The sequence below is a fragment of the Henckelia pumila genome, chromosome 3 (genome assembly GCF_033568475.1).
Source record: "Henckelia pumila isolate YLH828 chromosome 3, ASM3356847v2, whole genome shotgun sequence".
NCBI lineage: Eukaryota > Viridiplantae > Streptophyta > Magnoliopsida > Lamiales > Gesneriaceae > Henckelia > Henckelia pumila.
The window spans coordinates 115,467,933-115,486,178 of record NC_133122.1 but is presented as its reverse complement, the minus strand read 5'-3'; the positions used below and the strand labels follow the sequence as shown (position 1 = coordinate 115,486,178).

Here is an 18,246-nt window from a genome sequence, read left to right as displayed (position 1 = left end):
TTATGTGATTTTCTCATGAAAGTTAATTTCTCATGAAATGTTTTTACGGATTTTAAGCATGTAGCATCACGAGAAACTTTATGAGCATGTACTAGATTTATGAAATGACATGATAAGATATTTTTTTTTTTTTTTTAAAGGAAAGGTGGCATAGCCACTTAATTTATAAACACAAACTAGCAGAACACCAGAGAGAGAGGGGACCAAGACCTCTCCCAAGGCAGCAAAAGTACCCCACTGAATGATATGATGCATGGAAAATATTTTGATGATTTATGCGTCTTGTGGTGATTATATGGGGTATGCACTTCGGGATGAGCTCCGGAGAGGCTATCCAAACATGGCTCATGGGATGGTTATACGGGGTATGCACTTCGGGTTGAGCTCCAAAGAGGCTATCCAAAGAATGAAAGTTTACGGGCGTAATGTCATATGCTTGTCTGATCAACAGGAAACTATGAATGGCTCGTTATGATGATTACCACACTACTCATACTTCATCTCCCCAAATATTTTTATGATATGGCTATATTAAAGTTATGTTTATTGCATGGGAGTTTAAGTTAATGTTTCCTTTTAAAGTTAGAAAATCTTTTTCTGCATGCTCTTGTTGAGTCTTTTGACTCACTATACTTGAATGGTGCAGGTAATAATGATGTGGATGCTTTTATTGATGATTATGTGGGCGGACATGAAGAAGAGGCAGGGGTCGGTCCAACGGGCAATGCATGAGTGTGAATGCTTTAGATTGGAGGATGTTTTAAATATTGTTATTGGTTGAGAGGCAAAAAAGTTTTAAATTTTTAAGTTGATGGCCAGGCTTGGCAAATAATTTTAGATGTTTTTTTTATTGGTGCACATTTTATACGCTCTTTTAATAAAGAATATGATGCTTCCGCAAAGTTTTTATTTTTACCAAATCTTTATGTAAGTATGTTTGAGTAACGTTTCGGTTGAGAAATTGGGACATTACAGCTTGGTATCAGAGCAGTTCGCTCTGGGTTTGTCGCACACATGCATTCTCGCCACGACCCTATGCTTCGTCTTCATGTCTGTAAGTTTTATGTTATGGATTGTTTAAGATGCATGATAATGTTTTTTGATTTATAGTGTATGCCTATTGAGTAGGATGTTATGTTTAAATAACGTAATTAATCATGTGTACTGTATGGACATCAGGATCATGGCTAACCGTAGGAATCCGAACAATGAGGACAATCAGAACAACCAATTTTTGGCTGGGTTGGCGACTCTGTTGCAAGAGCAGAGTAGAGCCCAAGGGGAACAGATTCAACAATTAATCCAAGCACAAGCGGGAGGATGGAACAACAATCAGCCGCTATTAACTAATCCGATCTTTAAACAGTTTAAGGATCTAGGGCCATAGGAGTTCAAAGGAGGGGCTGATCCCCTTGTAGCCGAGGAATGGGTGCAGTAAGTGGAGACTATTTTTGACTACATGCAGCTCACTGATGCAGACCGTGTGAGGTGTGCCATCTTTATGTTCCATGATGATGCACGGGTTTGGTGTCAGGGAGCCCGTTCTGCTGTGGATATGACTACGTTGACTTGGAATGGATTCAAATATGTGTTCTATGGATAATATTTCACTATCAGCACCAGGACTAGACTTGCTAGAGAATTTCTGGAGCTCCGCCAAGGGAGCATGTCCATTGCCGAGTATGTGAAGAAGTTTGAGAGAGGGAGGTACTTTGTGCCCATGATTTTGGGCAATGCTGCAGAGGAGTTGAAGCATTTCACAGAGGGACTGAATGCCACTATTCGACAAGATGTCAGGTTGAGTGGGGCACAAACGTACCGAGCAGCAGTGGATGAGGCTATGTTGTCAGAAAAAGATGGGAATGATATTATCAAAGAATCGCAAGCGAAGAGGATTAGTTACCAAGGGAGAGAGCAGCAAGGGTCTAGTCAGAAGAGGTTGTATCAAGCTCCAGCTCAAAGGAGACCGCAACAGCAGCAGTGCCAAAACCCCAATCAGGCGCGACCTCAGGGACAGAATCAACCGAACGCCAATGCTCCAAGGCCGGTGAATGCACCTATCTGTCAGAAGTGTGGGAAGTCACACTCCGGTCAATGCAGGCTTGGGACCAATACTTGTTTTCTCTGCAAGAGGCCAAGGCATTTTGCCAAAGACTGCCCGCAGTCAAAGGAGCCTGTCAAGGGAAGAGTGTTTGCTATGACTCACAATCAGGTTGACCCAGATTCTGCAATTGTCTCAGGTATGATTCATATTGCTGATTTACCTGCATTCGTGTTGATAGATACAGGAGCTACGCACTCTTTTATGTCTATTAGTTTTATGATGAAATTGAGGGTCTTGCCGGATGAATCTATTTCGGAATTTTTTGTGTCGTTACCCTCAGGAGAAGAACTGAAAAGTAGTAGTGTGGTAAGAAATTGCAAGGTTTAGATGCAGAGTCAAGTTTTGTGTGCAGATTTTATTGTTTTGAAAATGGTGGATTTTGATGCAATTCTTGGGATGGGCTGGTTGACTCAGCATGAGGCTATTATTGACTGGAAACAGAAAACTGTCTCTGTGATAGATCAGAACGGGAAATCGTTGGTGTTCCGCACTACATCTAATAAGAGTGCACCAGGTATGATTTCTGCAGGAACAGCCTGACAATTATTGAGTAATGGGTGTACAGGATTTCTTGCTAGTCTAATTGGTGATCTGGAGGTACAGCGACCGAAACTTGGGGAAGTGGAGGTAGTGAAAGATTTTCCAGAAGTCTTTCCCGATGATGTTGCGGGATTGCCTCCAGTCAGGGAAGTCGAATTTGGGATAGAATTGTTGCCTGAAACTAAGCCAGCTTCTAAGGCACCGTACAGATTGGCACCGACCGAGATGAAAGAATTAAAGGATCAGTTGCAAGAGTTGCTAGATAAGGGGTTCATCAGACCGAGTGTATCGCCTTGGGGTGCACCGGTGTTGTTCGTCAAGAAGAAAGATGGGTCAATGAGATTGTGCATTGACTACAGAGAGCTGAACCGAGTTACAGTGAAGAACAGATATCCCTTGCCCAGAATAGACGACTTGTTCGACCAATTTCAAGGGGCAGAGGTGTTCTCAAAAATCGATCTACGATCAAGTTACCATCAATTGAAGGTAAAAGATGCAGATGTGCAGAAGACAGCATTCAGGACTCGCTATGGCCACTACGAGTTCTTGGTAATGCCGTTTAAGTTGACCAATGCACCAGCTGTGTTAATGGATTTGATGAACAGGGTGTTTCAACCTTTCTTGGATCAGTTTGTCATAGTCTTCATAGATGACATATTGATCTATTCTCGTAGTAGGGAGGAACTTCGTCAGCACTTGACTACAGTGTTGCAGATTTTGAAAGAAAAGCAGTTGTATGCTAAATTCAGTAAGTGTGAATTTTGGCTGGAGCAGATTTCTTTTTTGGGTCATATAGTTTCAGCTAAAGGGATTGAGGTCGATCCGTATAAGGTGGAAGCGGTTCGGAATTGGGTTGCTCCGAAGAATGCTACAGAAATACGAAGTTTCTTGGGTTTAGCAGGCTACTACAGGAGATTTATTCAAGACTTCTCTAAGATAGCTCTACCACTGACTTCCTTAACTCGAAAAGGTGTGAAGTTTGTGTGGTCAGATCAGTGTGAGAAGAGCTTTGCCGAATTGAAAGAAAGACTGATGTCAGCGCCAGTGCTAGCAATTCCCGAAGGCACAGGTCGTTTTGTGGTTTATACCGATGCTTCTAAGAGTGGATTAGAAGCTGTTTTGATGCATGATAATAAAGTAATAGCATATGCATCTCGACAGCTAAAGGTTCATGAGAGGAACTACCCGACTCATGATCTTGAATTGGCGGCAGTGGTTTTTGCTTTGAAGCTTTGGAGACACTACTTGTACGGCAAAAGATGTCAGATTTTTACTGATCACAAAAGCCTAAAATATTTTTTCACTCAGAAGGAGTTGAATATGAGGTAGAGGCGATGGCTGGAATTGGTGAAGTACTACGACTGTGACATTAGCTATCATCTGGGTAAGGCTAATGTTGTAGCAGATGCATTGAGTCGCAAGTCTGCGACATTGAACCAATTGACAGTCCAGCAGGAATTGATTGCTGAAATTGAACGGATGAGGTTGGAGGTATTCAAACCAATGGAGGTATGCACTCTAGCAGCCTTAACAGTAGTACCTAGTTTGCTTGAGAGAATTCGTGTTGGCCAAGCTTCTGATGAACAGTTGACGTTGTGGAGGAACAGAGATGAAGCTAAGGGTGGTACATTGTACACTGTCAAAGATGGAATTGTTCATCACCGAGGTAGAATGTGGGTGCCAGTAGTAGACTCACTGAGAGTTGAAGTGATGACTGAAGCCCATACTGTTCCGTATTCCATTCATCCAGGAAGTACGAAAATGTATAAGGATCTGCAATCCTTATATTGGTGGCCAGGAATGAAGAGGGATGTTGTTAAATTTGTGAATGAATGTTTGAATTGCCAGTAGGTGAAGATCGAGCATCAGAAACCGGCAGGACTCCTGAAACCATTGCCAATACCCACATGGAAGTGGGAAGATGTCACCATGGATTTCGTGGTAGGATTGCCAGTTTCAACGCGAAGGATGAACTCGATTTGGGTGATAGTTGACAGGTTAACTAAGTCAGCTCACTTTATTCCAGTCAGGAATAACTTCTCGATGAATCAGTATGCAGAGCTGTACATTCGAGAAATTGTCAGATTGCATGGAGTACCAACAAGGATAGTATCTGACAGAGACCCTAAATTCACTTCAAACTTTTGGGGAAGTTTATATAGAGGATTGGGAACGAAGCTAGCTTTCAGTACAACTTTCCACCCTCAGACAGATGGTCAGTCAGAACGAGTGATCCAAATACTCGAAGACATGTTGAGAGCTTGTATGATCGACTTTGGAGGTAATTGGGAATCGAAATTGCCTTTAGTGGAGTTTACTTACAACAATAGTTATCAAGCAACTATTGGCATGGCTCCTTATGAGGCGTTGTATGGGAGAAGGTGTAGAACTCCCCTACACTGGACGAAGTTGGAGAAAGGGCTGTTTTGGGACCAGAAATAGTGACCCAAATAGTAGATGTGATAGCCAATATCAGAGACAGAATGTTGAAGCCTCAAAGTCGACAAAAAGGTTACGCCGACCAGCGACGTAGAGATTTGGAGTTTGAAGTAGGTGACCATGTATTTTTAAAGGTGTCACCATGGAAAGGTATTATGAGATTCGGGAAAAAGGGTAAATTGAGCCCAAGATATATAGGACCTTTTGAGATCCTAAAAAAAATTGGGGCTCGAGCTTACCGAGTAGCACTACCACCCAACTTGGGGGGTGTCCACAATGTCTTCCATATCTCTATGCTAAGGAAGTATGTGGCAAATCCTTCTCATGTTATCCGCCATGAGCCAGTGAAATGGACGCCAGACTTGTCCTACGAGGAGATGCCTATTCAAATCTTGGACAGACAAGTTCGTAGGTTGAGAAACAGAGAGATTCCAATGGTGAAAGTATTATGGAGCAACCAGTTGGTTGAAAAAGCTACTTGGGAAGCAGAACAAGATATGCGAGCATGCTATCCTGAACTGTTTGGTAAGTTGAATTTCGAGGACGAAATTCTTTTAAGGAGGGTAGAGTTGTAAGGTCCAAAAAATCCACTAGCTTAATCACGATTAATTGATTTAATTATATGATTTAATGCATGTTATTTAGAATATTTAATTGTTATGTGGAATTATGTGAATTATTGGATGCCTGGAATTATGTGACTGCTATGTTATTTTTTTTGTAAAGTTTTCAGATTGGTATTAATTTTGGGTCGTAGGTACAAGTCTAGCCTTGAATCGAGTTAACAAAAATACGTTAAATTAAGTTTAAAGGGATGCAGTGTATTTTATTGAGTGGGGCAGTAAAATTTTAAAGGATTTTTAAAATTAACTAATGGGCCATGTTGGAGCCCATTAGTCACAAAAGAAAAGCGTTCAGAAATTTTATTCTGAACTCTCATTTGAACGCTCACTTTTCTTCCTCAAAATCCCTCTCAAACGCTGCATCAAGGCTAGGGTTCTTCAGAGGCTCGAGGCTAAATCGTCCTATCGCTCAGGTTATTTCCAATCGAATCAATCCAGGCATGTTTTTACTGTTTTTTTTAAACCCATTCAAGAATATAGTTATTTTCAAGGTAAAACCCTAGGTGTGTGATTGATGATCCATGAACGTTTTATTGAAAAAATTATATGAGTATGTTGCTTGATTGTGATACGTGAAGCATTCCTGAGGTGTTTGGTTCATGTTTATCGAGTTTTGAAAGATTTGAAGGCAATAAATCAGATTTTTGGGTAAAATTAGTTTTGAAGGTTTTGATTCAAAATCTTTGAAATGCTTGATGCATTGGTATAATTTATTTTGAGTTTATGATGTTGTAGAATGATATGTTGATGGAAAAATCGTCCCAAAGCATCGTGGGTTTTGATAAAATGCAGAAAAGATCAGTTTTCGGAAAAGGGAGACGCGACGGGGCGCCCGCGCTGCTAGGCAGTGCGCCCGCGCCTGCGTCGCATAAATCTGCGAGCAGGAGGCGCGCCCGCGCTGTTATTCAGCGCGCCCGCGCCTACTTTGCGAGCGGACGGCGCGCCTGCGCTGGTTGAGCGCGCGGCCACGCCTCAGGCTCGATTTTCCCACCCCATTTTATAAGTTTTTGAGTCCTAAAAATCATGATTTTGATACTTTAATGTTTTTAATTATTTTTAAGAATGTTCATGAAGAATTTTAAAGTTTTCAAGGTCCGAAACGGATGGAATTCCTCGCGTGGATCAGTCAAGTTATGTATTGCATGATTATGTGATTTTCTCATGAAAGTTAATTTCTCATGAAATGTTTTTAAGGATTTTAAGCATGTAGCATCACGAGAAACTTTATGAGCATGTACTAGATTTATGAAATGACATGATAAGATGAATGATATGATGCATGGAAAATATTTTGATGATTTATGCGTCTTGTGGTGATTATATGGTGTATGCACTTCGGGATGAGCTCCGGAGCGGCTATCCAAACATGGCTCACGGGATGGTTATACGGGGTATGCACTTCGGGTTTAGCTCCGAAGCGGCTATCCAAAGAATGAAAGTTTACGGGCGTAAAACCATATGCTTGTCTGATCAAGAGGAAACTATGAATGGCTCGTTATGACGAATACCACACTACTCATACTTCATCTCCCCAAATATTTTTATGATATGGCTATATTAAAGTTATGTTTATTGCATGAGAGTTTAAGTTAATGTTTACTTTTAAAGTTAGAAAATCTTTTTCTGCATGCTCTTGTTGAGTCTTTCGACTCACTATACTTGAATGGTGCAGGTAATGATGATGTGGATTCTTTTATTGATGATTATGTGGGCGGACATGAAGAAGAGGCAGGGGTCGGTCCAACGGGCAATGCATGAGTGTGAATGCTTTAGATTGGAGGATGTTTTAAATATTGTTATTGGTTGATAGGCAAACAAGTTTTAAATTTTTAAGTTGATGGCCATGCTTGGCAAATAATTTTAGATGTTTTTTTTATTGGTGCACATTTTATACGCTCTTTTAATAAAGAATATGATGCTTCCGCAAAGTTTTTATTTTTACCAAATCTTTATGTAAGTATGTTTGAGTAACGTTTCGGTTGAGAAATTGGAACGTTACAATTTGGGCCTTTAAATAATTTTATTTGGGACTCAAATAAATTTATTTAAGTTAGCCCAATGGTTTTTATGGGCTTGGCAGTCCATGGAAATTTTTAGGCCAGTCTAGAAATTTATTGGGTTTGAATTAAGTTAATGGATTTAAATATTTTAATTAGGCCCATTTTATGATTAAGGGCTTTTATTTATAAATTAATTAGAAATTGAGCTTTTATTTAATTAATGGGTCACCTTAAGATTGAATGGGGTTAGAGTGAGTAATCAGCAGTCTGGACCAACCCATAAAAATTACTAAGTCCGGAATATATATTTAATTTATTTTATGCATGAAAGTATTTTAAGTATAAGTCTATTTATTATGAAATTCAATTAAATATATATTACGGAAATATTTTCAGTGCATGCATTCATGAAATGTTACAAGTTATGATTATGATAATTGTTGAGCTATAAAATATTTTATGATGAAAATTGAAGTAGTGTGACAGCACAGAGGTGGTTATCCACTATTTAAGTTAAGAGGTAGTTTACTACCAGCAAGAGGTGATTTATTACCGCCAAGTACGTTGGTTCAGGAGATTTATCAGTCGGCACAGATTTAGTCACACTTACTGATAGGACCATAAACTGTTTCAAAATATCATGCTCAACTATATTAAGTATGCTTATGATGTCAAGTTATGCTTATGATTAAGAATCAGGATCAGTGATGTTTATGTCCTGATTATGCAATATTTTTTATTCATGCATGCACGTACACGTATATGTATTAGTATGATTATGTGATGTATTATTTTAACCCTTGTTATAAAGGATTAGACATGTTGAGCCTCTAGGCTCACTATGCTTATATGGTGCAGGTGAGCGTGATGATTCTTTTGTAGCTCCTACTGGTGGTGGGGACCTATGAGTTCGTTGGCAGTGGACCCCGTGACCATCGCAGTAGAGAGTTATTATTGTTTTGAGATATTTTATCAGTGTTTTTAAAACAATTTTAAAATCTTTATTTATGATTAATTCCGCATACATGAGTTATGGATTTTGGAGTTACATATTACAATTATTATTGCATGTCTCGAGATTTTTTTTTATTAATGTTTATTTTTATTTATTTAAGTTATTGTTAAAAGAATTTATTTGTAGTATTATTTTTCATGTTTTTACATATATGTATGGGCGTATATGTATAGTTATTATTTAAAAAAAAAAGTTTTCCGCATTTTATTAGTAGTAGGCGTTTCATTTTGTATCAGAGCCAGGTTCTTGGAGGGCGTCCATCTGCCACGTGAAGCTCAGAAATCCCACTACCGGTCTGTAAGTTTTAATTGTTTTCTTATGATTTATAAGGAGCATATGTAATAATTTAAGATTTTCATGTTAGTAAAGTTTTAGAACCCTTAGTTATGCATTGCGATTTACGTAAAGAAACATGTGGTGGTGCAGAATGCCTCCGAGACAGATGAACAGACGTGGGGGACCTCCACCTCCGCAGAACCCGCTTACAGCATTGGAGCATTCCCATGCAAATATGATGGCGGGGATCACTGGTCTATTGGATCAGCAATCTGCACGACCTAGACTTACGCATGATGAGGACATGGCTGAACGGTTCCAGAAGAAGGGACCGAAGGAGTTTACAGGCACAACTGATCCGTTCATTGCGGAGGGATGGATCCGATCATTGGATTCTATCTTTGCCTACATGGGGATTACGGATGCGGACAAGGTCAAGTATGCGGTTTATATGATGAGAAGGGATGCAGCCTTGTGGTGGGAGGGCGCTGTTAGGGGAGTACACCTACCTACTTTGACTTGGACAGAATTCAGACGTATATTTTTTGCCAAGTATTTCACTGAAGATGTGCGCAGGCGCATGATCCGAGAGTTCATGAGTCTCCGTCAGGGGTACAAGTTTTTGGTGGAGTAAATCACACAGTTTGAGAGGGGGTGTCGCTTCGTACCCCTTATTGTTGACAGTGCACCGAAGAAACTGAGACATTTTATTGATGGGTTGCGGGCTGACATCAAGCATGACATTCACATGATGGACGTCACTACTTATGAGGCTACAGTTAGTAGGGCATTGCGTTCTGAGAAGGGGAGAAGAGAGATGCAGAGGGAACAGCAGAGCAAGAGACAGTTCCAGCCGGGATTTCAGCGGGCCTCTTCGCAGCCTCCTGTGAAGAAGCAGTACATGGGGCCATCTAAGGGCCCAAGTCAGCAGAGGCCTCAGGGTCGACAGCCACAGCAGCAGCAGAGGGGCGGGGCCTCTAAGACTGGAGGAGTTCCATTGTGCCCACAATGTCAGACGCCTCACTCAGGTCAGTGTTTGATTGGCTCCAACGTCTGCTACCACTGCAAGGAGCCAGGGCATGTGGCATACAACTGTCCAAGGAAGAAGAACACCACTGGGAGGGTGTTTATTATGGAGGCAGAGGAGGCAGACCCAGATACATCCTTGATTACCTGTATATCCTAACTTAGTATTTTAAGAAATTTTTGGGAATTTATTTCATGATTTTAAATTGCATGTTTTATGGGTTATCTGTTTACATGATTAGAGTAAGATGTATTTTTACTTGTGTTTAGAAGTAGGAGATTTTGGTAATATGGTTCTTGGAAAATTAAGTGTTGGTATGCAATTGTTGGGATTTTCTGCGTGCAGGGAGAATTCTAGTTGGAGAAAACTCCACGTTTGCATTGCTAGATTCGGGAGCAACGCATTCGTTTATCTCCCTGAAATTTATCAGGAGGATAGGCATTACACCTGAGGTTTCTGTTACAGGTTACGATGTCACTATGCCATTTGGGCAGATTCTTACTACCACTAGTATCGTCAGAGGATTGGAGATAGAGCTGCAGGGACACTCCATCCGAGCAGATTTAGTGGTTTTGCCATTGAGTGGGTTTGATCTGAATTTTGGCATGGATTGGTTGGCAGTCAATGGAGCTTTGATTGCCTTTCATCGGAGGACAGTGTCAGTGAAACCCGCTGAGGGCAATCCGTTTATCTTCTATGCATCTCAGAGCAGTAGTGTCTCGCATGTTATCTCATATGTATGTGCAAGGAATTTAATGAGATGTGGTTGCCAGTGTAGTCACAGAATCAGAATCATCTAGCAGATCCTTATCAGAGATAGATGTTGTTCGTGACTTTCAGGATGTGAGACCTCGATTCTAAAAAATCTATTCTCGGGTTTAAACAAATAAAGCCAAATAAAAACATGTCAATTTTTTTTTTTAAATAAAAGCCTCGCGCGCGCAGGCTACGCAGCCAGAAGCCTCGCAGGAGGCTCGCGCCCGCGCGAGGTGCTGGTCTCGCGCGCGCGCGGGCAAAATAACCCGAGCCCTAAAGGTTTCTCGCGCGAGCGTGAGATCAAGTCTCGCCCACGCGCAGGAAACCTGAACAAAGTGGGGTCTGCGCAGAAACAAAAGGTTTCGAGCTCGATTCGACATCCAACCCAATTCATACACAACTCGGGGTGAGGATAATACAACCAAAACAAAATATCAATATCGACACATGCTTTCCTAAAACACTTAAGTTCAACATCAAGTCTCGAACAATATAAATTCTAGCATGCTTCGAATCGAGTTAAACAAAACCCAAAATACAAGAGAGTTCGAATACATAACCGACTCCTAACACCAAGGCCTCACGTCTATCAACTCGACCACCTAGCCATGCGATCCTTGACTTGGTCCCTGCCCCACCTGTTACCATGCACACATACAAAACAAGGCGACAGCCGGATAAATCAGGTTAGAAATATAATTTCTAAGTAAAAGAGACAGGCATACAATAACAATTAAACATCTCAAAATGAAATGCATCAATCATCAATAATTCAAAATAAGGATGGATGTATGCATGACTTCAAAACTCGGGATTATCAAGTCAGATAATCGTAATATCAATTTGTACTCGGTTGGGATCCCGGGGTCAAGTCATTACGAACAACCCACTGACACTCCCATTCGAGGTGGATGTCGCTCAACTCAATCCCCTAGACTTCAGAGCAACTATAAAAAGTATTCTAGCACTTGGAAAAACTCGAAATCCAAGGCCACTTCAATATAGCTCCCTAAATCGTCTAATTTCAAAACGAATCAAATATTCGTCTCAATATGAATGCAAGTGCAAACAAAGTAAATCAATCAAGTTCACACCAATAATTAACATGCAGTATGTGATTTTTGGGACTCGAGAATCAATCGGACTCGAGTATTCATCCCCATTCGATTCGATGTCGTCTTTTACCTTACTCGAGGCTTCAAATTCAAATCCTGAAAACAAAAAGGATAAACTCGATTCACAATCTCTTCCAAACAAATTCCAAGTCGATAAGAAGAAATACTATACCATCTTCAACTCTTGAATCGGTTTAAAGCCCCCAAATTCGTTCCAAACCCAAATATTTCAACCAAAATCTGAAAATATGGAATACGGGTTCTGTATAAGTCTATTAACTCGAACAAACCCGGAAAACAAACCGAAACAATATAATCGATAATCCAAAACTTGATTTCGACGACGTAACGACTATAAATGGTTAAACCAAAAATCACAAACCAATAATCATTATCAACACAACTCAAACCATCTTCCAATCCATCAAAAGCAACCAAATCCAACCACAATCACAAACCCCATTTTTGAACATATACCTCAAAAATCATAATAAATCTGTACGACTTTATTTTTCCGAACCAACTTCAAAGAAACGATACATGCTAGCTCAAGAACGATATACCCAAAAATCATAAGATTCCAACAACACCCGAATTTTAGAATGTGAGGGATCGGAGCAATACTTACAGCACTTTGAAGCTCTCACGATGGGGATTCCAAATCTGGGCTCGGAACGAAAATCCAACGGTCGGATCGAGCGGAAATATTTTACAAGAACTTGAAAACCTCCATGGAAGAAGACGATGGAGCTCACGGTTCTAGGAGGAAGAGAAGGAGAAATGAGATGTGAGAGATGAGAGATGAGATGTGACATACACAATAATATATCTCATGGTTGACTAGTCAATCCCTTATTTGCAAATCTGCCCCTGAAACTCCAAACTAAATCAATTAAATCCCGGCCTAATTAAATCCCTTCAATTTAGTTATAATAATAATATAAGGAATCCCACTAATCACGAAATAATTAACTTCAGGGCCTTACAATTCTCCCCCTTTAATATTCGATTTCGTCCTCGAAATCTGATAAATCACACACCTAAGATAGAGAAATAATAATCAAAACTGAATAAGAACTCACATCAATCGAATAACTTTAGAAATCGCTGCCTCATATCAGATTCGGTCTCCCAAGTTGCTTCTTCAACTCCGTGACGACTCCACTGAATCTTCACTAACGGAATCGACTTGGTTCTGAGTTGCTTCTCTTTTCTGTCAAGAATCTGAATCGGTCTCTCGAAATAGCTCAGAGTCTCATAGAGTTCGGCCTCGTCTGTTCGAAGAATATGGGAAGGATCCGGATGATATTTCCTTAGCATAGAAACGTGGAAGACGTCATGGATACCAGACAAGGATGGAGGAAGAGCTAATCGATAGGCAAGGTCACCTATCTTCTCCAAAATCCTGTATGGGCCAATGAATCTCGGCGACAACTTTCCTCTCTTACCAAATCTAACTGTGCCTCTGAACAGAGAAATCTTCAGAAAAACTCGGTCTCCCTGATCAAAATACAGAGGCCTGCGCCTGATATTCGCATACTTTGCCTGTCGGTCTTGGGTTGTCTTCATTCTGGTTCGAATCAACTTCACTTGCTCTGCCATATCGCGAATCATATCTGGACCCAACTTAGGTGATTCTGAAATCTCATCCCAAAATAACGGAGATCTGCACTTCTTCCCGTACAAAGCTTCAAAAGGTGCCATTTCAATACTCACTTGAAAGTTGTTATTGTACGAAAACTCCACTAGAGGCAAAGAATCCTGCCAACCTGAGCCAAAATCAAGCACTACGGCTCGAAGCATATCCTCCAAAGTCTGGATCATATGCTCGGACTGACCGTCGGTCTGAGGGTGATACGCTGTGTTCAAGTGCAAACGAGTACCCAAGGCCTCCTGTAAACTGTGCCAAAATTGAGAAGTGAATCTCGGATCTCTGTCTGATACTATCAACTTCGGCATGCCATGAAATCTCACAACCTCCCTGACATACAACTCGGCCATATGATCGTGATGGTATGTCATATTGTACGAAATGAAACAAGCAGATTTCGTCAACCGGTCAATCACTACCCAAATCGCATCACAACCTCTGACTGAACGCGGTAGCTTCGTGACAAAATCCATAGATATGTGATCCCACTTCCATTCCGGAACAGACAAATTGTGAAGTAATCCACCTGGTTTCTTCCTCTCGGCTTTCACCTATTGACAATTTAGACAACGGGACACAAACCTCGTGATATCTCCCTTCAACTGCTTCCACCAAAACTGAGTCTTCAAGTCATTATACATCTTTCGGCCTCCGGGATGAACAATGAACCGACTGCAATGCGCCTCTTGAAGAATACGTTGTCTCAACTCAGAAACATCGGGCACAACAATACGGCTATCCATGAATAAAACATCATCCCTGACCTGAAACTCTGACTGGTGACCTGATCTGACCCTCTCTATCGAACTCTGACTGCTCGGATCAGATCTCTGTGCCTCTCTGATTAACTGAAACAGCTCTGGCTCGGCCTGAATTGCAAAAACTCTGATGGATCTCCTATCGGTCTCAAACTCTAAACCATAAGTACAACAGTCTTCAATCAACTGAGAGACACCGATCTTAGCGAGAGATAAGGAACAAAGCTTCCGACTAAGAGCATCTGCAGCTGCATTCGACTTTCCAGGGTAATACTTGATCTTACAATCAAAGTCCTTAAGCAAATCCATCCATCTCCTCTGTCTCATGTTCAGTTCGGACTGGGAAAACAAGTTTTTCAGGCTCTTGTGGTCAGAAACTATTTCAAATGACTCACCATAAAGGTAATGGCGCCAGATCTTCAAATCAAAAATGATTGCAGCAAGCTCAAGATCATGGATTGGATAACGAGTCTCATGCAGCTTCAGCTGTCTCGATGCATAAGCTATTATGTGCTTCCTTTGCATAAGAATGCATCCAAGAACATGGTGAGAAGCATCGTAGTAAATGGAAAAACCTCCCGTACCTGATGGAATAGACAAGATCGGAGTGCTGGTCAACCTCTTCTTCAGATCAATAAAACTGGCCTCGCACTCCTTGGACCTAACAAACGGTGCATTCTTCTGGGTCAACTGGGTAATCGGCTTTGCAATGGAAGAGAAGCCCTTGATAAATCGGCGATAATACCTCGCTAAACCCATAAAGCTTCAGATTTCTGTCACTGATGTCGGTCTCGGCCAATTCATAACTGTTTCGATCTTACTGGGGTCCACAGAAATTCCATCTCCCGATATAATGTGGCCAAGAAAAACAACTCGGTCCAACCAGAACTCGCACTTTGATAGCTTAGCATACATCTGCTCGGCTCGCAAAATCTGCAATACAATCGTCAAATGCTCAGCATGGTCAGAACGGTTCTTCGAATAGAATAGAATATCATCAATGAAAATAATGACAAACTCATCTAAATACCGATGAAAGATACGATTCATCAGATCCATAAAAACTGTTGGAGCATTGGTCAAACCGAACGGCATGACTATAAACTCGAAATGCCCATATTGAAAGAGTTGATGGCCCGCTAGCCAAGTTGTGGCTAAGGGCTTTGAGAGTCTCTTATTGTAAACAATCTTTGTTTAATATAATTTACATTCATTAATGGCATTTTCTTTATCTTTCTTCATAATGTTATATTGTGATATACTATTATTGTTTTGATAAAGACCTTGAATATACTATAGTGTAAGTAAGATGAGATAGTGAATAAAGAGAGATCACTATCATGAAACACATCTTATAGTCACTGTATATTCTAAACAGTTCCTAGTCAATTGAGCCGTCCGCAAATAAGGATAAGGATCGCTCGAGATTGAGACTAGCATTTGCGATGCTGAGTACCACGTTTCATTGGTATGGAACATAGATATGTTCAAAGCATGCAAATGGATATTCATATGATGAATGATTGAACTACCCTATTCGGACTTTCCAAGTGGTTATTATTAATTGAGTGGATAAGTCCGCGGTTTTGGTTGTACACCATTAGTCCTTACTACTTGAAACATCATGGAGACTCTATATGCTAGTACTATACTTTGACTCATTTACCGACTCTATGAGGGTCATCAGGTGTCGGGATTGGGTACAGTTATGACACATATAGGAGTCGATGCTTTGTTGTCAAGGATTCACCACACGCTTGCGAGTGTGGATATCCTATGCGATCTGAGGAGATATTAGTGTGACAAATCTCTGGCCAGAGTACTCGATGTGATTTAGGTTACTTGGTTTCCTAGTAGCACATGTGATGTCACTATTTGATCTTCAAGATGCATTGCATAGTTATCGAATCTCGAACGACTCTCGATGTACCAATGTTGTTGATTTGATCGGGATATATGGATGAAGGGACCGTACTGTACGCTAACCAAAACCTACTGGTTCTTGCAGGAACTATCAGTGATACCTAGGGAATCATGGGGCGATGGTACTAGGCGCTCTTATCATGATTCGATGGGTAAGTCGGAAATTGTTGTTCCGAGTCACAAGGAGTTGTGAGCCCACGGCTAGCTGTATCCCTGAACCATTGAGGGTCACACAAGTAATGGATTACTAATCCCCAGTGAGATAGTTAAATTTAAAGAGTTAAATTTAATGAAAGAGAAGTTGGACTTCTTAACTAAAGGGAGTGGAATTTCCTAAAATGACATAGGGATGGGCATTTTTGGAAATAACTGAATTCGGATTCAGAAAAATTATCTTGACATTAAAAGGTGCAGAAATGTTTTCTGTGCACATTGGTGAAATCGGTTTATCAATCGGAGTCATGATGAATTTTATATTAATTTCTATAACAACGGGCTTGGCTTGTTGGGCTTAAGTTATGGATTATGGGCCCTAAGGAGTTAGAGTCCTAATAGAGATATAACTTAATCCAGTCTAGAAATTATATATAAATATATGTGTAGTTTTCAAAAACAGAACATTAATTCCATCTTACAATTTTCGAAAATACTGAAATATATTCTAGAGGGTTTTTCGAAAATCCTCTTCTCCTTTTTGAGAAAATTCAGTCTGTGATTTTTCTGAAAAATTACATTCTGAATTGACAGATCAAATATGTTTAATCTCTTCGATAAACATCTGATTGATTTCTAGTGCAATCAATCAGAGGGTTTCAGTTTTCTGTTCGTGGACCTAATTCCGGAGATTGATCGAGTAGTCATCAGTTCCTGGGATTTACAACAAGAGCAGAAAATTCTGTTGGAGTCCATAATCAAGCCTTAGCTTAAAGAGATAAAATATTAATTGTAATTATTATTTTACTTGAATAATTTAATCGTTATGATTTGGTACCCATGATATGGAATCGTTCCATATAAAAATTTTAAAACTTTCGCTGCACCGGGTATCAGATCTATGATCTGAAAAGCATGTTCCAACAGTGGTATCAGAGCCAGGTTTCTCTCAGATCAAACGATTAAATTAATCGATTGTGCAAAATTTTTGAGCCTCGGGTTTTAGAAACCAAAACAAAAATTTTTGAAATTAAATTTGAAGAGGGTAACAGGGCAGCGATCGTCACTGCCCGGGGCAACGAGATCGCCGCCCAAGGGGCAGCAATCGTTGCTTCCCAGGGCAGCGAAGGGGCTACCCTAGGCCCCACGTGGGGGTGCAGCTGCCCAGGAACGTCCCGGGCAGCCCGAAAAATTAAAATATGATTTTTTAAAAGAATTTTAGATTTTTGAAATTTTAGTTTATGTTCCGATCGAAAATTGTTTTTGATTGGTCCACGAGGCATCGGGTCAAATTGTTTGAGTTCAAAATTTTTAAAATTGATTTTTGGATAAATTTGAATTTTTGGAAAAATTTATAAATTTTATCCGTTAAATTAGATTTTATAAAATTAATTATTTTGGTACAATTGATGATAAGATATGATCTTATGTATATATTAGATAAAATTTGATTTTATCTTTTAATTATGTTGTCATTGCATGTTATCCAATGATTTAATTATTGAATTAAATATTGGATAAAGGATGATCGATTGCCATGACCAATTTTGTAGGTGTATGTTAGGAAATTTACATTTGGTTTTTATTATTGTTGTTGGGTTTTATTAATGGGCTTGGTTTATGACCCAATTTGATTTGTCATTTGTAATAAAAAGTGGGCCTGGTTTATGGCCCGTTCCCACCCTTAAATATGTATCCCCTACTTGTCATCAAAATTTATTGTCAATTTATTAGACTTAGTGGGAGATAAATATTTGAAGACAAAGGTGGGCCCAGCAGACAATAAAGACCGAAGAAATGTAAATTGGAAGCTCAATGTAATAAGATTGCATTGCATACTTGCATATCACCTAGGATTGGACTTAG

At 40.1% G+C, this 18,246-nt stretch overlaps 2 protein-coding genes across 2 annotated transcripts in view; both read left to right on the top strand.

Annotated features, from left to right (window-relative positions):
* The first annotated feature begins 1,666 nt into the window (after positions 1-1,666).
* On the top strand, positions 1,667-4,638 carry LOC140889340 (uncharacterized). The gene is made up of 8 exons (XM_073297056.1): positions 1,667-2,240; positions 2,283-2,410; positions 2,519-2,618; positions 2,670-2,913; positions 3,049-3,193; positions 3,419-3,905; positions 4,047-4,397; positions 4,496-4,638. The coding sequence occupies exons 1-8, from the start codon at positions 1,667-1,669 to the stop codon at positions 4,636-4,638; spliced, it is 2,172 nt and encodes a 723-aa protein (XP_073153157.1).
* A 4,597-nt stretch (positions 4,639-9,235) lies between these two features.
* Positions 9,236-18,246, top strand: part of LOC140889339 (uncharacterized) — a 21,348-nt gene continuing 12,337 nt past the window's right edge. The window contains exons 1-4 of the mRNA XM_073297055.1: positions 9,236-9,627; positions 9,682-9,920; positions 10,026-10,172; positions 10,370-10,761. Of these exons, the coding sequence (XP_073153156.1) occupies positions 9,236-9,627; positions 9,682-9,920; positions 10,026-10,172; positions 10,370-10,761 (1,170 nt within the window). The remainder of the gene's footprint in view (positions 9,628-9,681; positions 9,921-10,025; positions 10,173-10,369; positions 10,762-18,246) is intronic.